This window comes from Pleurodeles waltl, chromosome 12, assembly GCF_031143425.1.
Source record: "Pleurodeles waltl isolate 20211129_DDA chromosome 12, aPleWal1.hap1.20221129, whole genome shotgun sequence".
In the NCBI taxonomy this organism is placed as follows: domain Eukaryota; kingdom Metazoa; phylum Chordata; class Amphibia; order Caudata; family Salamandridae; genus Pleurodeles; species Pleurodeles waltl.
The window spans coordinates 592,396,155-592,419,801 of NC_090451.1; the positions used below are offsets into that span (position 1 = coordinate 592,396,155).

The following is a 23,647-nucleotide window of genomic DNA, read 5'->3' on the forward strand; positions in this document are numbered from 1 at the left end:
ATGCATTGCTGCCTTACTCCTCGACTTGATGGTATGGGGGGGTTCTCTCCCATGCAAGCCATTCTGGACTGAAACCTTTAGATCTGTATGTAAACGCTTTATTAGTTCCATCAAATTCATATTGATCCCCAGGGTTTCCATAATTTGCCAGAGTTTCCCTCGATTTACCAGATCAAAAGAACTTGAGAGATCAAAAAATGCCATGTGAATAGGTTCTTTTTTGGCAGTTACATATTTACTAAGAATACGATGCAAATTTAGTGCTTGTTCCACAGTGCCTAAGCCAGGCATAAAGCCATATTGAATTGGGGAGAGAATCCGTGCCTCTGTTACCCAGTCCTCCAACCGTGATAAAATCACACTCCCCAAAATCTTAGCCGTGGAGTCAATTAGGGAGATTAACCTATAACAGATGGGATCTTGTCTATTTCCTCTTTTGAATATAGGGATAATAATGGCCAGTTTCCATGAGGAAGGAATGTTACTCTTAACTACACTCCTTAGCACGTTTATAACTAAAGGGCCCCGAAATGTTGACATAAATTTAAAAATGCCTGCAGGAACCCCATCAGGTCCAGGTGCCTCTCCTGGCCTTGAAAGATTTATTCCTGTAATAACCTAATGGAGGTCAATAGAAATATCTAAGGTGGTCAGGTTCTGGTCTGCAATATGCTGCTTAATGCTTTCATCCCCTTCGGTCGGCAGATCATTTCCTGGATGAAATACTTCCGTGAAATGTTTCATCCAAACAGCTTCAGAGATTAAACAATCGTCAGCTTCAATATTACTATCAGAAAAAAAGTGTGGTTTACCACTTTCCAAAATGTTGTGGTATCCTTCAGTTCAGTGGCTGCCAGAAGCTCTCCCCATGCTTTATTTCTAATTTCCAATTTCCTCTCTCCCAGCATTATCTTATAGTGACCCCTTGCCATTTTAACTAAGTCACTGGAAACGGAATGGTTCTAAGAGCTTTTTTTTAGGTTTTTATGAGCAGCTATACACACAGAATTGAGCCATCAGTGTACCACTGGACCCAAAGAAGACCAGTCCGTAGCTAGTGCGTCGGAGATGGCACTGCTTAGGTGTTCATATTCTTGGACTATATGATCATGGGTTGTCTGATGTGACAGACAGACATTAATACAGTCTAGTTTAGATTTGATGATTTTCTGATTAAATGCATTTGGATCTATATTTTCCCATTTCAAGCAAGCACCAGAGTAATTATTAAAAATTGAATTTCTTCTCATTTCCCTTTTTTTAACCCAGTTTAATATAATAATACTGATAAGAATGAAATCAATAATACTCCCCTCTGAATTCTCTGTAAATGTGGGGATTATTGAATATTTGCAGATGCTTTTCCTCTTACGTATACAAGAGAAAACTTGCACATAAAAGAATTTAAGACTTTGCCATCATTTGTGTGAGTAAAATGTGTTATAGTCTCTCTACCCTCTATAGGTCCACTGCGCAAATGGGGAGTTTCCTGGCGGCATAGGTGAGTATTAAAGTCACCTACCATAGCATTACTAGCTCTTTATCCTGTAGTTGAATAGCTGAATCAATAAACTCTATTGCATCCTCAAGGCTTCCCTTCAAAAGCCCTTGTGGTATATTGCTAAACACAAGGGGGTGAGTACAACCTCATTCTGCGGACTTTGCGTGCAGTGGAGGTGTCTGGGTGGGGGAGGTGGGCTGTGGGTTCCCCAAGGCCAGGGCGAGTTAGGTAGGCAAGGCCCCTCCGTAATGTAGGCCATGTGGCACTGAACCCCACCTCAGCAGAGTGCCAAGTCGAGGTATAGTTGCCCCTGTGGCATCCATGTGCGCCGATGTCCACCATTGCCATCTAGGCCATATCCCAGAAATTGCATGTGCAGAGAGCAGGAGCACGGTGTAATGCAGGGGGCCGCTGCGTTTGTCTTGTCTGCCAACGGAAGCGGCATGCCATGCACTAAAACCCTCTTTCTTCTGTCTCCCCCCCTTTTTCTGCTCCCTCTGTCCTTTTGTACATCAGCATCAACAGGCGGAGGTAAAGTGGCACCGGAGCACGAGGGAGCTGCATCCCACATGGCCATGGAGGGCCACACCACGGACTCTGAATGCACCAGTGGGACGGAGGGCGAGGGGAGCTTCACGTCGGCCACCGGATCACCAGCCAGCGACACGGACTCGTTCGCCGATGTGGGCTCCTTGTGGTGGCGGCAACATCTGTGCCCCCCACCTCTACAGGTACAGCCGCCACCTCCCCTACCAGCACTGCCCTCCCAGCAGCCCCTCAGCATTTGCCCCGTGTCCGCTCACCCAGGAGGGTGGGCATCACCTTCGCCCCAGGCACCTCAGGCCCTGCCCCAGTCACCCCTGCTGCCCTCAGTGAGGAGGCACTGTTGGGCAGTCTACCATTGTGAATGCCATCGAGGGTGTAGACCGAGAGTTGCAACACGGTAATGCATTCCTGGAGGGCATTCATTCTGGTCAGGCTGCCCTTCAGCGAACCCTGCAATCTTTGGCCTCAGCACTGATGGCAGCAATTGTCCCTGTGTCTAGCCTCCCCCTCCAACTTCCTCCACCCAGACCCAATCTCCTGTACCCCAGCCCATCCCAAGCACACCTACAGACCAGCATGCACACAAGTCAACACACACAAGTAGCTCAAGCAAACATAGGCACCACACACACCACAGGCACTCATGCAAGCCTCACCCACTTACAGACACAACAACATCCACTGCCTCCACTGTGTCCCCCTCCTCCTCTTCTCCCTCCTCCCTCCCAGTCTCGTCTACACACACACCTGCATGCACCACATCTACAGGCACCATGAATCGCACAAGGACACCCAGCACCACACGCCGCTCACCTGCACTCACCACCTCCACTGCCATTTACACGTCCCCTGTGTCCTCTCCCAGTGTGTCTGTGACGCCCCCTCCCAAAGTACACAAACGCCGGCAATCACTCACCCAACATCCATCCACCTCACTACAGCCTCCAGTACCTGAACCTGCACCCAAAACACCTAAAGTGACACCTCCGACAACCACCTCCTCTTCCTCCACTCCCAGACCCCCTCCAGCTACCCATCCCAGTGTTCGTCAGAACCTGTCCCTGTGTAAAGTTGACCTTTTTGCCCCCACCCCCCCCCATCCAATTCATCAGTCCCGTCGTAGCGCCTCAGCCAAAAAGCCTCCAATACCAGTGGTGCCTGTTCAAGGTTTTTGGAGTGCACCGGCCACCAGGGCAGGCAGTAGGACCCGGAGCCAAGGCACCGGCAGCCCACCCCCTGTAAAGGCTCTAAAATTGGAGAGTGGACGACAGGACCCTGTGAAGACTCCTGGTGGAAAAAAACTGACATGGGTTCCAAGGGGATTGGAGAGTCAGCTGTGACTCCACCAAAGGTGGGGAAGGGCCAGAGGAAGTCTGCCAAGCCTGTTGTGAGTGTCACGGCGGAGAAGTGCGCCATCATTTTCGGCGGTCGAGACACAACCGCCAGCACCGTTGTTACTGGTCCAGAGACCACCGCCAGAGTCACAGCCCAGGAGGGGCCCACTATCGTCACTGGTCCAGAGACCACCGCCAGAGTCACAGCCCAGGAGGGCCCCACTATCGTCAATGGTCCAGAGACCGCCGCCAGAGTCACAGCCCAGGAGGGCCCCACTATCGTCACTGGTCCAGAGACCACCGCCGGAGTCATAGCCCAGGAGGGCCCAAGTATCGTCACTGGTCAGGAGACCACCGCCGGAGTCATAGCTCAAGAGGGCCCCACTATCGCTACTGGTCAGGAGACCGCCGCCACCGCCGGAGTAAGTGCCCAGGAGGGCCCAAGTATCGTCACTGGTCAGGAGACCACCGCCGGAGTCATAGCCCAGGAGGGCCCAAGTATCGTCACTGGTCCAGAGACCACCGCCGGAGTCATAGCCCAGGAGGGCCCAAGTATCGTCACTGGTCAGGGGACCACCGCCGGAGTCATAGCCCAGGAGGGCCCAAGTATCGTCACTGGTCAGGTCTAGAATCCTCGAGGTTTAGGAGGTACGTAATGTACAGGGAGGTCTTAAAATGTGGTTAACATAAAATGTTAGATAATGCACAGTGTGTTAGTGTATGCTGAGGAATAAAGTAACAATTGATCACAGCTCCTGTGTGGCACAATTCATCTGCATGCTCAAAGGCTGGGGATTATGCTACAAGTTCGATGATGGAATTTGCAGAGAGCAACTTCCACCAGTGGAAGCTAACATCAGAAGCAGATGAGGAGAATGAGCAGGGGCTCAGGACTGTCAGGTAAGGAAAGGTGATTCCTTCTCTTTGCCACTTCTACCATCCCTGCACTCGCCAGGACCCACTAGAGCCAAGGTCCTCAAACAGAAGCTGCCTGCCTGTGAATACACCACCCGTGAGTGGTGGCAGGTGCAACAGACCCCTCCAAAATTTAAAGAGAGATTCTCTTATCTTCACAATCTTTCTGATAGGTTTACAGGACGTTGCATTCTTCTCATTGAGAAATGCTTTGAGGTTTACTGCTAGAGCCAAAAACCCAAGCCAAATTTCACACAAGCACAATTATTAAAGCTGATAATTTGGGCAAAGAAATGTTGCCACAGTCCCCCATCCACAGGTAGCTGCACCGGAACACCTTGCAAGATCACATCCAGTTAAAAGCCTACTGCATCATACACAGATATTCATTCCCAGAAACGAGAGTACCTTGATGTTCACCTAAATTCCATTTATCTTGTTCTGTTTGGAAACCCCCTGTTTCTGCAATGCTAGTAGAACCAAGCTGACCAGGCCTAAGGTCTTCTGAGTCATAGGATATGTTTGGCCTGTGTCCTTTCCTTCATACACACTACGTTGACGCAATGGTCACATGTTTAGTCTGATTTCATGTGTAACCATTTACTATTTCTTTGTTAAGCTTGCTTGACTGATTCAATAATTTGTAACTCTTCTTTCTATGCATTGCTAATATATTGCACTATTGCTGGGTCTAGTTACTCAGAGGACTAATCCATCTACTTCAGAAATCTGTGTTGACCTCATGGTGACAGGTTCAATTCAACCGCCCAGGTCCACTCACCCTTTCATCTTTCTAGCACCGACAAGATTAGTACCAGTGAGCTGGATAATAGTAAATATCTTCATATTTATTAAGACGCTGTGCCTTGTTTTCCGTTTGAAGTATGGGATTCTGTCAAAATGTGATAGATATCCCATTGGCCGTATTACAGATGCCATGGGACAATATGCACCTATGGCGGACAGGACATCTGCCACATTTGTGACTGAGTATTCTATCCGCCAAACTCTGAATAAGGCCCTATGGCCCCATGCATGGTTGAGGTTCCAAGTGCTTAGATATAAATAGTCAGGAAGAAAATCACTATGGGAGACAATTAGGTAAAGAGCATCAACATATATGTAAAGCCTTGAATGGTATTTTTAGTCTGTGCTTCATTCAAGTTCACGATTACTATATTATTTAAATTATTGGTGAGAACATTTTCAAAAATCTGGTTCTGGCTTCACTGAAACAGATATCAAAACCATGGGGTGGGCAGCACCATATTCCTTCTGTCCTGCAGGTTTAGTTTTCAATAAATCGTCTAAAATTAGTATATATTGTGGCATTTGTATAGCGCGTCATGCTCCTTTTCAATCCAAGGGCTTGACTTTGACAGCTTGTTATTTCTATAACAAATCCATAAACGTACACGGTACACCCATTTCAATGACGACAAAAGTAAATGCTCTATGAAGTCTAAAAAATGCGGTTGCTATGAACAGAATGAACATGAACTAATCAATACAATCCGAGAATGAGTTATTCGTGAACAACCTGCTTCAGGATTTCTACTTCCGCTTAAAAGTCACCACCAATGCGAGTGCTTCTGTAGAGGCGGTGAACACTAACAAGTTCATCTCTGGGCGGCAGCCTGACTGAAACCGACAATTAATGCATTTCATACATTCGCCCTGCAGGTATCTCCATCTTGCTCAGAAGGTGCGCCCTGTTGCATCGCATAAGAACTCGCCAGTCAAGTAAAACCCCTCTGGCCGCTCTGCGGTGCTTGTAACATCAGTGTGACGAGGCAGCGAGGTGCCCTCAGTCCAAACCGCACTCAGACAGCACTAAACAGCCAAAACCAGCGGCAGCCGACATTGGCAAACGGGCACGGGAGGAGATGGGTGACCCCTGGCTGCTGCTGCTTCTGCTCTTCAGTCCAGGTAGGCCCTTTCAGGGTAGTTCTCTCACGCGCAGGTGGCTGATCCACAGAAAATGAAACCAAGTGGCCTGGGCGGGCCGCGTTTGTGGATCCTCGTGGTATGTTTCGGTTTGGCATCAGAAGGGGTGGAGAGGGAAATATCCGGAAAATAACAACTGTGACTTCCCACAAAGTGTACTCCACATAAGGGAAGGCATTTGACTTCAAAAGACTGACATGAAATGTGTTTAAATATAATTTAGCTCACCAAAAACTGTTGTCATTTAAGCTTACAAAGTATCATAGTGGGCTGAAGTGCTTCCTGTTCTTGTCTTCTTGAGAGCTAGGTGTAAAAATGTGATTGTCAGTGAAACGTATCTGGTCTCACACGTCATAACAGACAAGGTCCCATGAATAGATGATGTAAGATGTTAACCTCTGTTAAGGGGAATGATGGAACTGGAAAACATGTACTCAGGAAACCCATAAATTGGGGGTCAAGGTGTGACAAAGGAAAGGGGGTGGAGTCAAGAATTGTTGAGCTTGAAAAGCTGAGTCTGGCAGTCAACTTATACATATATTTAAAAAGAAATGTGCTGCAGACCTGCCAAGTTCACCAAAAACCTCACAGTGTGCGGAGGGGGCGGGGCCTTGGAGGGGGCAAGGCCTTGTGCCGAGAAGCACCTAAGAGGCACTTTTGCCCCCACCCAGGCCCAAACCCTCACCTAAAGAAACAAAAAAAGCTTGGTAAGGCTGCTGCCAATGTCCAGGGTGTTTTCACACCCATTAATGGATTTCGGCAGGTTAAAGCTCAGAAACAGTGGTTTTCAGCTCATTTTCCCTCCCACGGTGTGATATTGGCTCCTCATCGGGAGACCATGTGAGGGGAGGCAGTATCTTGTGTCACATGGTGGAACTATGTGAGTTGGCAGGTCTGGTGCTACACAGAAATTAGCAACAAGGGCATATGTGACAAATTGGTTCTAGATTACTTATTTGGTCACTAAGAGGCTGCATTTTAAAATGCCTTACATTGTTAAGTCACCTGCTGCAGATATCATTGTGCGCCCAGCAATTTTGAGGCGGTTATAGTGTGATAAAATACCTCAAGTCGTTAACACAGTTCTGGGAGAGTTCTGTGTTTTGTTCAGCCACAGTTTTGACTCAAAAAGTGGCATAAAGGGTTAATGTGCCTGCCGCAAAGCATTTAGTGTAACAAACAGATCACAGATTTGTTTTTTATTTTGATACGTAAGTGGGCTACTGCTTTTAACATTGTAGTCAGTTTGTAACTTCCAGTTCATAAATTGCACGTGTTCTAATATAACACAGTACTCTATTTACCAGCATCAAGAAGATGCATGCAAACTGTAAATCATGGGTTTAGATCCTTATTGTTCTAAGACTACAAGGAGGGTTCCTTTGGAAAGTAATAAAGTGTTAGTACAACCAACCACTTTGTGTTTCACCTGACAGCTTCCTCTTAACATGTAATGTCTACAAAGATGGATGATGTATGATTTGTACACCTCATAATGTATAACACTTAGAGGCTGATTTAAGAAAAGTGGTCATGCAGACAGTGCGATACCACTTTTCTTGCGCTCCTTAGCACCCCACTATAGCCACCATGTGTACGTCGTATTTAAAATACCGTGCACCATGGCGCAGGGTAGGGGGCAATAGCATAATTCTTTTTAACGCTATTGATGTACTCTGCAGAGTACATAGGGGCCCATTGCATTCAATGGTATGCCCCCTTCTAACGCCTGCTCTGAGCAGGTGTTAAAAGTGCTGAGAAAAATGGCGCACGGAAATCTCTTAGATTTCCTTGCACAATTTTTTCACCCCCCACCCCAAACAGGGGAACACCCCCCTTTGCATACATTATGCCTGGCACAGGCATAATGTAGCTCAAAGGGTTACAAAGTGGAGGAATGCATGCATTGCGCCACTTTGTAAATATGGCATTTTTGGCCATCTAACGCCACATTAGCGTAAAAAAATGACAGCCCCTTAATTCAGCCACTTATTGTCTTATGTAAAATTTCACGTACATTCATTTCCCAAGTGTATGATTTAATGCGCCTCTGTGTGGGGTGTAAAGCACTGTCAACCTGGACTGGGATGAGTAGGGCTATAAAAGAATCAAATAACAAAAATAGTAGGTTCTTTTACATCATTGGTGTAAATACTCATACGAACAGATAAATCTTTCATTCTTACAGTGCAAGCACATCTCATACTCAGGGAGCTAAACAAAGAGCTAAACAAAGTTTAAAACCTTCCTCCAAATAATAGTTTCTTTTAAGTACTCATGAAGTCATAACATGCTGTGCGTCTTTGTTATGTTCCACTGCTGTGGCATCCAGGTCTTAGGCTCCAAATAGATGGCATCTACAGAAGGAGAGTTGATAGTCCTAATGATCGGGACTGTGGTGTGGATCCAGCTGATGGTGTACTTTAGAAAGCCCCCCTGCCGCCTGCATGTTGCTAACCCAAAAACATTCAACATGTTTTCCTGGATTGACTGGATCCTAGATCCAGCCAGAAACAGCTGCTGAAACCAGGATCTCGCACGATCCTCCTACTTTCAGCACTTGTTAGGAGTGATATGAAACCTCACTAAGTTAGGAATTTATAAATGATAATTATTGTCAGGCCTGTGCTAATTTCAGCAGAATAAATAGGTCCGAAGTTATATGAAATCTGCCCGTATTCTTGAGGGTTATCCTGTAGAGGTCAGGCAGAGGACATGACTGTTGATTCATCAAAATACAAAGAGTTGCGGGAGTGACAACACAGGAAGTGACATTGTTTGAAGCTTTACCCAGATGTTTTCCAGGAAGGCATGTCACATGACCCCAACATCACACACAAGCACTCTTACAACCTTACACTCATTCTTATTCAGTTTAAGTCATTCACTTGCATTCACTCATAATCTCACACATACGCAGTCATACTTACTAACACTCAGGCCCAGGTTTACTAATGCTTTGCATCGTGTTTGTGTCACTTTTGTGATGCATACCCTGTGCAAGATGTTAACGCAAATCCAGGTTTGTGTTGTGTAAGATACCAAAGTAATACAAAATTGTGCTATGCACTGCTTTGTGTTCGTTTGGGTAAACTGGGCTCTCCATGGATGGTGCATTGGCGTTTCCATGCAGTCAACTATAGGTTTTGACGCCAATTACTATATACAAACATTGATAGAGAGGAAGTTGCACACAAATTTTACAACTTCTCTAGGCAGACATAACGAAGAGAAATGTTTTCATTTCTCCTAGTTTTTCAAACTTTGTATGTGCGCTGTATTATACAACTCACACACAAAGTGGAATATCCTTAAAGCATAGTTTTTGTACTGGAATGCACCCCTTCCAGGAGAAAACTGATGCTTCAGAGACAAGGTGCAAGTGTGTGTGCATTGGTGCTTGGCTGCCAAAAGTGCACCAGCACACAGGGAGAGAAGCAATGCACCATTTCATAGTATATATGGTGCATTTTGTTTATCTCTCTTTGACGCAAGGAACCACAACATCTATGGTACAGCATTACCTGTTGTCAAAGAAAAGTAAAGTTGGGCCTCAGTTTCTCACAATCTCACTCACTACCTGTCACTGACTGTCACTCACTTTCACCCACACACATGTTTATACATACAGACATATGCTCACACATACACATGTTATCATCTCACATAAACACGCTCTCACCCACAAGCCACACACAACATACATTCAAAAATATTTTTACTTACTACAGCTTCCACCAAAGGGTCTGTGCCAGCTAAGTGTGCTCCATGTTTTATTACACTAATATTATGAATATTATTCACTATTAACTTAAAGTAAAATGGGCTGAAAATATGGAATGCAGAGCCGCACCAGTTTTCTTGGCACTCTGAGGCCAGGAATCGCAAAGCCAGTGACAGGGGCTACAGGGGGCAAGCCAGTGGTCGCAGCTACAACCCTTGGTGACCCCTAAATGACATCCATGGCAGAGGACACAAAGTTGAGAGAAGTCATAACGTTCTACACTGGCTTGGGAGGACTTCTGTACATTAAAGGTTAAATTAAGCATCCCTTACAACAGACACACTTCAGCGATCCAGTAATAAAGACAAGACAAATCGACCGTTTGTTTAAATTGATGATAGAAGCAAACATCGATCCATTTGTTTACAAAGTGATGTGAAGGCTGTTTCATCTTATTATTGTAGTCGGAATATCAACCTCAACATATATTGTGATATAATCGACTCCGAAATGTTGTAGTAGCGGCATTAATAATCGTGAATCTACACTTGTCTTGATTACATTTTGGGGTTGATATTGTTATGACATTTGCATAAGTAAATGTTTCTGGGATCGACAAACTGACATCAGTGGCAGTAACCACCAACCAAATGTGTGGAGATGGGTGAGGAGGGGGGTGTAAATATAAAAATAAAAGAAACCTACTTGTCGGTGCTGCTCCCGACCACCCCCTCTCCTCCCAGCAGTCACCACAAAAGCCCATTCTCCCAATCCAGAAACTGCTGTCATGCTGTACCAAGCATGAAAGCAGTGCCAGGATTGGCCTGAGTGGGCTGATCTGATGCTCAATCCGGCACATGGAGCCTTTGCCATTTCTCCAACCCAGCTGTGTAACACATCTGGTTGGAGAAATGTACATGTGCATGTCGGTTTGGCCGGCCTAAGACGGCCAGCCAAACGTACATGTGCACTTTGCAGTGCCTACCCCTCCTCCTCCCTACGGCCCGCCCTATATTCTATGGCTGTCAGAGAGACAGCGACAAATTGTTTTATTATCATTTTATTTGTCACTGTCTGCCTGACTCTGAACAGGGGGTGACGCTCCTCCGCTATCACGGAGGAGCTGCCCCTGACTGACATCCAGTTCAGGAAAGCAGCGCATCAATGATAGTGAGCCATAGGTGGGACATGACATTAGTTCAGAATGTGTGAATTATGATTGGATTGGTAACACCTGATGTTCAATAATGGGTAAACCAGCTGGTGCCGAACTCAGAGCCAGCGCCATCCTTGAACAGTATAACGGAACTCATAAGAAATAGTGAAACGATATTGATGCATTTGCAAATTTGTGGGTTCACTGTTATTTGTGCAAGCATATTGTATTGTACAAACTGGGCTTGAATCAATCGTCAGTTATTGAAATTATCTCTAAGAAACACATTTCTGCTAAATAAAAAAGTTTACACTGCACTCAATGCCATTTTCTTCAAGAGTGGGTGTAGTTGTTAATGTAAGCAGTGCTTACTTTGTTTTCAAATAAAGACTAGTGCAGCGGCCCAAAGTTTGATTTGGGGCCTGCCTCTGCTGAGCACTTGGGTTGCACACAGTTTGCTCTGGAGCCTGCCTCTGGCACTGCAGAGTACTGGGGGTTACAAAATACCACAGTTGCCTAGCCTTGATTTCACCTAACACTCTTTCTTTCACCTCCCTACACTTCATTTCTATGTATCTAATTCCTCAAGGTTTGTTTTCGTCTATGCTTTCTGTAAGCAGTAGGCAAAATTATTTATTAATATAAGACATCTGGTAAAAACTACCCCCTTAACTCTTGACTCATATCACTATATTAGTGTTATCCAGTTTGATTATTATTAACTATTTTACATAAATATGTTTTAAACAGCATATTTAACTTTATTTTCTGTATGAGAGAAGGTCTACAAGTTTGAGAACCCACTTTTGAGTTGAGCCCTAGTTATCATTAACTATTGTTTGACTACTGTTTGACGTGCACTTATGAGTATCAGTAGCTGATGCAGCCCTTTCAAAACCAAATTCAGGAGCTGATGAATTAATGCATGCAAGTGTACATAAAAGACTACTCCTGTACATCTTTTATGTTTGTTTAAAAGCCATTATAAAGAGACTCCAAAACATCTAAAATGGGAATACAATTACAATATCCAGGGATTGTTCATACATGATTACTACACATATAATTGTATTTTTTCTAATAGGGCCTTGGCTTTTCAGCTCTCAGTCACAAAGGCATGTAGCAGTACATAAAATGGAACCTCTACAGTACTACTTCCCATACTCATAAAAGCATTTTCAAGTCAACCTCTCAGGTTTTAAACCTACATGTATTGCCCAATACAGCCACTTAATATGTAAACTATTCCATTCATGTTAATTGCATGGATACATAAACCAGGCAAGTATCCTTAAAATCCAATGTGGTGCTGCACTTTCACATAATGTTTGCAACTAAAGTCACACTTGAAGCTACACTAATTTGAGCCTTTGTTTAGATGTTCACGTGCATAATTTTTTCTATAAATAAATTTGAAGGCAACTTGATTAATGTTTTTGTGACAAACGTGGTGAGCTGGTTTCCTCCTTATTTCGTCATGTGAACGGCTGAGGTTGACAATGAATGATGGAGCTCAAGGAGCTGATATGTAGAACAATAGTTACGTAGGTTTTTGACCACCGCAAAAATATTACTTTGTCTACAGTGTCATGAGTTTGACAAGTGTTAATAGATAGGAACTAGCTACCCCAGGAAATAGATTTATTGGTTTTCAAATAACTTTGGTGCCATTTGACAAATCTTCACGAACGTTTCCAAAAAAGTTAATCTACCTCAGCCCCTCAAGTGATCTGTTAAGCAAGGGCTAAGACAATTGGGGGGCAGGGGTGGGGGAAATATATTTTCCCCTAGATAATTTTAGACACTGTTATAGACAAAACTGCTGAATGAAATTGCATGCAGAAACCTATATCTTTACCCACAATATGTACCTTTTGTGAGTTTGTGTACTCTGTTCAGCAGTTTTTAAGAAATTAAGGTTCAGCATTTTAGATATCTTTATGGTTGGGCTCACGAGTCTCGCACAGGAGTCCCGAAGGCACACAATTAAGTGATCTGATTGGCCTATTGGGCTTTTTTCCCATCGGCCACTTCACACCCACAGGAGCAAGAAGTTCCTTGAAATCCTGCGGGAGCTGACACTCTTATTGGCTGGCCTCAACATGAAGAGAAGTGTTAACAAAAAAAACTATGTCTTATGCTATGAGGTTTACATGTCAAATATGTGGTCACAGTAAGATTAGTAAAGTCCCATAATAGCATAGACAGTCCTTGTGGTGGTGCTCTCTTGATATAGTCATCCTGCAACCACAGGTGTAAAGTCCGTCCTGGAGCAAGGTCCCAGCATGGCGAGCATACATACAAGAAAAACATATCAAAGCATACAATTAAGTCCCAACAATTCTTATAGATGCACTGTCCAATGATGTATCAGCAGTAGAGGTGTACAAAGATTCTTTTTATTCTTCATGTTTTTTCTCCAAGTTTTTGTACAGCCCATCTACAAAATGGCAGTGATTTGTTGTACATGGCCTAAGACAGGGAATTGGCTTTACAGATGGTAATAAAATATTACTTAACATTAATAAAAACCTAGAAATTCACTGACAATTCCTAAGGGTAAATTAATGTTATAGTTAGGTATGATGAAAAGATCTTTTTTTTTTTTTTAAACTTATAAATTCACTGAAAAATCCAAAGGTTAAAGTAAGGTAATAATTAGGTGAATATGTCAATGACAACATTAAAGTTTAGACATGACATTAGTGATATAATCAATTATGTCATAGAACATCACACATGATGTAATATGTGAGGTCAAAAGCAGTGCATGGTGGGGGCACAGTTACAGTTAGCTCTAGTAACTACAACTGGTGAATGTCTGGGTTTCTTTTAGTTCAAGAAGTTAATACTGTCATTGACAAATGCACCTAACTATAACATTACTTAAATTTTTGTTTTTCAGTGAATTTCTAAGTTTTTGTTAAACTATATGTTGCTTTAACCTTTTAACAATCACATTATATATGCAAATCTCACTCTCAATGCAGCAGCAGTCATGGATTTGGGGCGCAATGGCTAGCCACCAAAAAATAACTAAAAGCAAGAGAAACTTTGTTCAGTTTACACTTTTCAGCAGCCAAGAGAAATAGGGCAATAAACGTTTTAAGCCCAAAAAACAATTCTTAATGATCTGAGCAAAGATGTACTTAAATGGACAATGGCAGGCGGAATATTTAGCAATGAAATTGGTGATAAGGAGCTATCAGAAGACTTACATACTACTAGGGGTAACTGTAGTATCTTTAGAAAATCATATTTTCTGACACCAGTTGTGGGTCTATTACAAGGGCTCCTTTAAAATAAAATCATCAGCTTACTTAGGTCAAGCCCCCTACATGGATTAGGTACAGTCATTTTGTCAGAGATTTGGTATATCTACATGACACCACAGGTCCAATGTGTGTTCAAACAAGCATAATTTGATCCACAGTATTATATTGTTAAAATGTGTATGAAAAGGTAATGTGCCTGGCTATGTATAGGTCGAGATGCAGAAATGTAAGTATAGAATGTTTGTTAAATGTTGATGTCAGAAAAATCAGAGAAGCATAAGAAAAATCAGACAGAACTGTATTGCTCTATCAGAGGTATAGGTTTTATTTAGAGTAGCACATTTTTTATCACAGGGACATCATACGTATTTACGTTCATGGAGAATGAGGATACTACTATTGGCTAATAGAGCAGAATGATCACTTCATGACCTAATATATTTAATGAGTTATACTGACCCTTGTTCTAGTCTCATTTAAGTGTGGTCTCCTTCCTCCACCTGTCACCCTTTCGTGAAGAAGAAGCTGTTGAAGCAGCCTCATTGGCTTTCATCTGAAGATGATGTCCAACACTTAAAGACAAGCAGCAGCATATAAAAGCTATCCCTAGACCATCAACCTAATCCTCATATGTGACAATAAAGCCCTGGGAATCCTCAACATATGGTTATGATCCTGGGCACTGTTCAAAATACCTTGCACACAATGTAACTTCTTGTAAATAGTAGTGATGCCTGCTATGCGGCTTATACCTATGGTGTCAGTCGGACACATATGACATAGACTAGTCTTTCTCTTTCTCTTTTTGATTGTACGTGACACCCTTGACAACTGGTGTTTATTCCTGTCATTCGATATAGCTACACGGAAACAAGATGTTTTATGTTGTCCACCAAAAGATCATCAGTCCCACAAAACTCTCCTCTGAAGTTCACCAAAATTCTTTATTACCAAACCTCCTACAGATTTCACTATTCCACGTATACAAAATTCAATAAACAACAGCCAACATGTGTTTCGAGTCCAAACCTCGTTCTCAAGGCATGGATTCTAAAAGCCATGCCCCTCTGGTTCTGAATATTCAAAATTAACTCCTTGTCTGTTTGATCTTTTTTTTTTAAACTGAAAATATCCTAAAGACGTGTTTTGATTTCTCTTCTCAAATGTATTAGTTAGATGTTACTCTACAATTTTGAATTCTCCCCTATACAAGAAATATCAGGAGTGCAGAATGCATTTCCTTCTTTCTCGGTTAGATTGTTTGGAGATTGAACCTTGTGTACTTAATTTTGTATACCTGAAGGGGTATATTCACAAGCCCCGTAGTGCAGGGCAGCTCAGCAAGTGACCTGGTTGTGCTGCCCTGTGCCACAGGGAAAGTGCAGAAATGCACCATATTTACAAGATCCGGTGCAGTTCTGTCCTTTCCCCCTGCACTGGACACAAATTGCTGCCTAGAGCCAAGGCAGGCACCCTTGCACTATGGTGCAAGAGTGTCTGTGTTGTCAGCAGGATTGTTTTTGTGTAGGAAGGGACACTTTTCTGCACAAAAGCAATCCAGCGAGGCATTTTCCTCTTTCTGTGTGTGCTGCAGAATGCAGCACACATGAAAAGAGGAAACAACTAGGAGAAATAAAGATATTTCTTGTTGTTGCACCTGCCCTGGGAAAGCGTACAGTTTTAACATATTCCCAAGGTTGCTGATTCTTGTAAAGCTGGGAATGCGTCAAAACATATGGGTGTTGCATGGGAACACCTACTGCAATGCCCATGCCCGCCTCCCTGATGCTTTGTAAGGCAACGCAGCAACGTGCGCTGCCTTACACCATATCTACAAGGCCATGAAAAGCCACACAAAGTGGCTTTGCATAGCCTTATAGATATGGGGCTGCACTAACCAACCCAGCTGCATCGCAAAAAGTGATGCGCCAGCAGCGCATGCGTCTTGTAAATATGCCCCAAAATATTAAAATCCGTAAGAAGGTGCAGAATAAAGAATTTAGATTTTTGTGGGTCTGATGTTTCTTTGGTGGCTTTGCATTTGTAAAACTTCCTACAAGATAATATGTGCTTTTCACTTCTGCTTTTGGAGGGTGAAAATATGTTTTGTGGTGTTGTGAAGTTTAGCGTGGGCATGTTAGCCCTAAGTTAAACACAGTGTTGTGGTTATGGTATATACAGAAATGTAAGGCCAAACATATAAATGTGAGGTGATATGCATACATATAGGGAGATAATAAATAAGAGTACCGAGAAAATAAAAATAGAAAGCTGGAATGTGGTTTCAAATTTAATGACTATTAAACAATGAAAAGCTTATACCCCTGGGCAAAAAAAATATTTTCACAACTTACCATGTGTCTGATTATGGGAATATTATAATATTTGACAAAAATGAAAATCTAGTATTTGAAGGCAAAATGAGTTGAGTGCATTTTTAGTAAATGAGAAGCAGTGTTTGAAGAACATTATAGGTTTATATATAAGCCCTGTGTCCCACTAATACATCACTTTTTGTGATGCACCAGTGGCGCATTCTGCAAGCCCATAACTTCAAGGCCATGCAAAGCCACTTTGCGTGGCTTTTCATGACTTTGTAGATATGGTGTAAGGCACCGCAGCACAAGCCCCTGCGTTGCCTTACACTGGGTCAGGGAGGTATTCCATGGGCATTGTGATGGGTTTTCCTACATAACACCCATGGGTTTTCAGCAATCTGTAAACCTAGGAATGCGTCAAAATCTTACCCTTCCCGAGGGCAGCCACAAAGAGGAGCAATATCTTTATTTCTCCTTGTTTTTGCCTGTTTCTCTGTGTGATGCATTTTACAGCATACATAGATATAGGAGAAAGCCTCCATGGATTGTTTTTGTTCAGGAAGGTGTCCCTTCCTGCTCAAAAACAATCCTGCTTGTGACGCAGCATCTTTGTACCATGGTGCAAGGGTGCCTGCGTTGGCGCTAGGTAGCCCACTGTGCGCCAGCAGGGGAGAGGACACAAATGTGCTGCAGTCTTGCAGATATAGAGCATTTCTGCCCTTTCCCTGTGGCACAGGGCAGTACAGCAAGGTAAGCCCCTCAGTTTATTACAAGACTAAAACGCTGGAATATGGGCAACAAATCTGTGTTGTTCCAGGGAAACCATGAGTACTTGATAAAAGTGACAAGCACAAGGGGTATTTTGGGCAGGAGATAGGAGTGGGGATTGCTGGTTCTTCCACAAAAAATGAAAACCTGCACTTTAAAGGCAATCTTGCTTAGGCTGGAATGGGTTGGAGTGGAGTGACGGAAGTGTTGTGGTTTGGATTGGGGTAGAGTGAGGTGGATTGTGTGGAGTGGAGTGGGGTGGACTAGAGCGGGTGGACTGAATGGGTGAATCAGATTGAAGTAGGGTAGATTGAAATGGGGGTGGCTTGGATTGGGGTGGAGTGAATTGGATTGGGGTGTATTAGATTGTATTGTGGTGGGTGGATTGGATTGGAGTGACAGGACTGGGGTGGGGTGGGTTGGAATGGGGTGGCATGGATTGGATTGGTTTGGAGTGAGGTGAACTGGAGTGCAGTGTAGTGGTGTGGGGTAGATTAGATTGTATTGGAGTGTGGTGGATTGTGGTGGATTGGATTTGACTGCAGTGGGGTGGATTGTACTCGAGTGGGGTGGGGTGGATTGCACTGGAGTGGGGTGGGGTGGGGTGGGTTGGATTGAAGTGTAGTGGGGTGGACTGGAGTGGTGTGGATTGGAATGGGGTGAATTGGACTGTGTTGGATTGGAGTGGTGTGGATTGATCTGGGGTGGATGGATTGGATAGGGGTAGAGTGAGGTGGACTGCAGTTGAGTGTGGCGGAATGGAGTTGTGTGAAGTACAGTTGAGTGGTGTGTGCTGGATTGGATTGGTGTGAAGTGCATAGGATTGGAGTGGAGTGGGGTAGATTGGAGTGGGATGGATTGGAGTGGGTGGATTGATTGGAGTAGTGTGGACTGAAATGGGGTGGGGTGGGGTGGGGTGGATTTGATTGGGGTGGGTGGACTGGAATGGAGTGGAGTGGCTAAAATGGTTTGGATTGGAGTAGGGTGGATTGAATTGGGTGGGGCTGGGATGGATTAAGGTGGTTTAGAGTGGGGTGGATTTGACTGGAGTGGGTTGGATTAAGTTGAAATGAATTAGACTGCTGTGGTGTTTTATACGGTTTGGAGGAATCACTTAGGACTATGTATCTGGTCAACATAAACGTCAGAGTATAGGGACTCAGTCCAAATATACCCTTAGGAAATGTTGACATGGTTCCTCGCTAGATCACAGTACCCCGCCTGAACCCCTAAACACACTGGGATACCTGATAGGTCTTGCAACTTTGAACATGACTACTCAGATTCCTAAAGAAAACGTGAAAACATATCTACCTTTCATTATCACTCGGAGTGCCCAAGATGAGAGACAAGAAATATGTGAAAATGTTGTTTTGAGCATTCATTGCAACGATCTTATTCTTGCATAAAACACATGAGATGCGATTAGGCAAATGAGACAAAGCAATACAAAAATGGTGAAAAAGATAAACATTGTAACCATGGTTACGTTATTGTGTTGGTACACTCCCATCTGCTACTACCTATCCTATTGAGAGCATAGTGGGTGTACCCTTTGACAGATCAATTGGGGCAACCCAAACCCCCATACTTGGGTAAGATGTACCGGGAAGCATGAAAGCCTGCCTCATGTATTGCAGGCTATTCGTCCTGTGCAGGTTAGAGATCAGTATCAGCATCTGAATCAGCCAAGCTGCATCCTGGGCACTGCGTGCTGTGTTCCAGGATAATTCCAGCGGAAGGGCTCCTCAGTTGAATGTGGCACAGAGGCAGTTTTTATAACTCAAGCATGGTTCATGCCACACTGTGTTAGAGGTGCTGGCTCAGTGCTATGATATGTCTGCAACCGCAGAGCTGTGTCCAACAAGATCCAGAATGCTTGGGGCATCACGTTCTGTGTGCTCAGCCTTGGACGTAGTATACAGACAAGATGGCCTCAGTGCTTACAAGAAACAAGCAACATGTACAGTCATTTCTCAGTACATTATCCCCTGAATGAAAAGCCATGTAAAAGGCTACCGGCATAATAGAAATGCTAAAATAAAATGTGTGTTTAAAAAGAGACTTTAGGCGGGGCCCAACATGCTTTACCACCTCCCCCACTTGACGGTGAGAGACAAGCGTAAGGTAAAATAGGAATGCAAAAATTATCCTAAAATGTATATATGAAACAATATGTGTATAAAATATGTCAGCCTCATGGGACAACACTGAAGGTGGGTCCTCAATGAACTCATGCGCAGAATAATATCCACTGATTGAAATAAATGTGTAGCCAAATAAAGGTCCAGTGCACTCTCAAAAGGGCATACAGACAGCAGAACACAGGATGCACCCACTGCAACAGCACAAGTCTAAATGACAAAGACCAGTTCATGTTCAATTCCTGGAAGAGGGACACCCCAAAGTATTGTATCAGGAGTTCGCGACGTGGCAGGACGTGTGGCAGATTCATCCCTATTCGGCCTTGTTGTAGTGGAACATCCATTGAGGACCAGAAAAACCAAAACCAAAATAGCAATGGCAAGAAATAGTACAATTGGTATACCTCCAAAAACTCCAAAAACTCTGGAAACCAAAGAGCGCAGAAAGGACGGGATCACTCCAATTACAGTCTGGAATGTTCTCACAAAACTAGACCCAATCACTTTGAAAAAGTGTGCCACTCCTGCAGGATTCGATGTATTAAATATCTGGTGAACAAGTTCACCAAAACACTGGGGCAAGTTAGTAGTAAGAATGAATGGACTTCAGCAGAAGACTTTGCCACTTGGAGATCAAAGGTCTCGTTAGCAGATTTTAAAGCAACATCCTTCTGAAACAATAAGGCTTTCAATTGGTTGAGCTTACCGAAATTCACACTAAAACTTAGGATGGAAGGTCTATATAGTAATTTCCCTTACTGTGTGCATGGGTGGAAATAACACATTGCCATAGCAGGTCACAACCCTGGAGATTGTCACTACATATGGGATACCTTGTTTTATCCTGCAACAACATTGGTCATTCGGAACCAAATACATCCCATTTGAGGGCAATCAAAACTCTGCGGGAATCAAGGAGACTGGTGCGGATTCAGATAATAAGTAAACAAAGTTTCACATTTGTTTCCAGGGTGAGGTGGAGTGGGGTGGAATGGAATGGATTGTGACTAAGGAAGACTTCAGTTTCCCCATACAACCACTTGTAATTGAAAGGAAGGACCCAGGACCCATGAAGAAAACTATCCCCCAAAGCTTCACACCTTTTTTCTTGATAATGTTTCAAACAGGATGTAAATTGGAATGTAGAAATTGGTAAAGATATAAAGCCATTAATTATCCATATTGCAGAAGGTGGTTCGGCTACTAAAAAGGGTAATTTTTCTAATAGCTGAGTATTCAGAATGGTGTAACTTACAACTTTTTTTGCCATAGCTGCCTGTATATGTGTTAAATTAAATGGCAAAAACAACTCTGTTTTGTTCAGGTATTTCCATGGTACACGGTTTGATTTCAATACCTGCAATATCCAACACAATTGCATAATCAATCTGAGCTGATTCTGTTAATGTTGCAATAAAGATGTCATTTTGTATGATATCGAATGCAGTTGACACAATTTTTTTCAAGAATAAATGTGAGTTGATAGCGTAGTCATACCATTGTCCTCAAAAGTTAACGCTTTTTCTAAATTTTCCTTGCCAATCTGTCTTAATTGTTCAGCAGGATCTTGCTGGGAATGTTTCCAAATATTGTTATATATGGCAAAACAAGTGTTTTTGACATGGTGTTCTAGGACCTAACAAGAACATTTGTAAACCCATGTCATGAGAAAGAAAATATAGGTGTTCTTTCACTGCAGCTGAAGTGGAATTGTGTAACCATTCATGGTACAACTTCCCCACTCTGTAAGTGGTCATTCTTCCTGATTGTTGTGACTGCAAGTACAGGGGATCTGGGCTGCTAGTCCTAAAGCCCAAAGTGGAGTTTGAAAAAACACAAGAAAGCCATTAGTATCTACTGGCCACACTAACCACGTGTCTGGACCTGAAATTGAAGAATTATATGTGCGATTCTTTATCATGTAAATTAATTGTTCTTCTGTGCAGTTTTCTAAATGTTGGTAAAATTCAAAACGTGCAATAGAGAGAATGCTGGGTATATTTGTGTCTTTAATTTCAGCCAGCCCCATGCAACTTGTTTGTTGCATTGTTTTGTTCAGGGAAATCATTTGTCATTGTGTTAAGTATGCTCCAAATTAAGCAGCTCTACTGTGACAAATCCAGTCCAAGAAAAAACTGTGAAATGGCAATCCAAACAAAAGTCCATGGAGGAATCAGGTAAGTCTTTTTTTATCCAAAGAAGAAATGCACATGCTCCATGCAAAGAAGTGTGTGAAGAATTTGAGGGAACACCATCAGTGTCAATGTTAATAAAGTAACCAGAGGCAGTCTGTGCGAAAACAGGGACCTCATGTGGCGAAAAAACACTCGTAGTCCTTTCCAAGGGTGGTTGATAACACACAATTTAATTGTTGGAAACAGCAGATGGAGAGAGTAAACTCACATCTGGTGCATGTCCTGTATTGGCAGTAGCACCAGGAACTAATGGAAACTCAGAATCTGTATTCCCCAACCTGGGCGAAGCATTACTTGTGTTACTTAATTCTTGTGGAGGGATCTCCTGCAGGGTAGAAAGAAGAGGCAGGTAAGTGCAAAGGAGCAGTTATGGCCTACTGTGTAGGGCTGGCCACATGGTGTAGCCTTATCAGATTGATTGTAACAAAGCATTTTGTATAACTAGCAGCTGGAGGCAGAACACAGTTCTTGTACTTTAATGCCTAGGAATGGCACCGGTGCTCGGTATGATGGGCCAAACTCTTTCTTGTTGACAATCTTCTCTTGGACTAGATCCCCAACCTTTGCAATCCAGCTGGAAGAGACTGGCTGGTCCTTCACTTCATCAATGGCAGCAAATTTGGTAATTTTGTTTGAGTGCTTGTCGCAGAAGTCTTGTAATTCCTGTAAGACAGCGAAACATGCATTTATGTCAAAATGTGTGTCTGCCACCACTGTACCAGGATTATCAAGATATGTAACATACTTTGGATGCCAAAAAGGACCTCATAGGGGGCCCTGCCTCCAAAAGATATTTTAGGCAGATTATTTAAAGCTCTCTGGGTGCCATTAAGGTGATGAATCCCACTACGACCTGAACCTAATACTCTAGCTGTTAAGGACTGATTTAAGTCACATTTCTTACTAGCCACTATCAAATTTTGCTCAGAATAAAAGGGAGAGGAGTAATGCACAGCAACACCCAGGGTTCCCACGGCATCCTTGTCAACGTTGGAGGCAAATGCAGGAATCTAGAACACAAATCTACAGGAAGTAGAATGTATTTAAATGCACCATCAGAATTTAAAGGTTCACAGTGATCTAAATATATGCATTGGAGAGGTTTCTTTGAAAATAAGAGGGGTGTCTGTGGTGGGTGTGCAGTGGTGAAACTTTTAATTTGTTGCCCATTTTCACAGCTGAGGACATACTGTTTAATCTGCCTGTACAGACCATGCCACCAATAGTGTTTCTGAAGTAGAGAAACTGTTGCTGCCACACAGGCATTTGGAGACTCCAATCCCTTGTATGCAGCTATGATTAGCTGTAGTCTGCGGTCCTGGTTGGGTATCACTCGATCACACACCCCTGGAATGCAGGCAAAAGGAATATTTTGGGCACTTGACAGATAGGATAATTTTGCTGGATATTTGTTAGGCAATGGTGTGCCACTGTGTGAAGTAGTGACTGCAGCCATGATGTCATCGTCAACCCTTGTGTGAGAGTGAGTAATCACAGCTACTAAAGCAGTCTGAACCACTGTGTTTGCAGCTTCATAAGCCAATGAATTCCATGCAACCTGTACTCCATCATGTTGGTGACCCAATTTGTGAATTACATGAGTCTGTGGCAGACAACTTTTGAGATTTGCCACCTTTCCCCAAAGCGGTTTATGCTTGATAGTATTGTCTTTCAAGTCTTTGAATTCATTTAGTCAACAGTAATGCAAATTTTCATTAAAAGGCAGGTCACAGTAATACAAATCACACACTTTCAGTGTGGAGGATTCAGGATCTGTATTCTTTGGCGCTAGATTTATTGCTTTTAATTCAGCATCTGAGCTGT

At 43.2% G+C, this 23,647-nt stretch overlaps 1 protein-coding gene across 1 annotated transcript in view; it reads left to right on the forward strand.

Moving 5' to 3' along the window:
- The first annotated feature begins 6,040 nt into the window (after nucleotides 1–6,040).
- Nucleotides 6,041–23,647, forward strand: part of VSIG8 (V-set and immunoglobulin domain containing 8) — a 243,959-nt gene continuing 226,352 nt past the window's right edge. Inside the window, exon 1 of the mRNA XM_069217773.1 lies at nucleotides 6,041–6,225. Within this exon, the coding sequence (XP_069073874.1) occupies nucleotides 6,183–6,225 (43 nt within the window). The 5' untranslated portion in view covers nucleotides 6,041–6,182. The remainder of the gene's footprint in view (nucleotides 6,226–23,647) is intronic.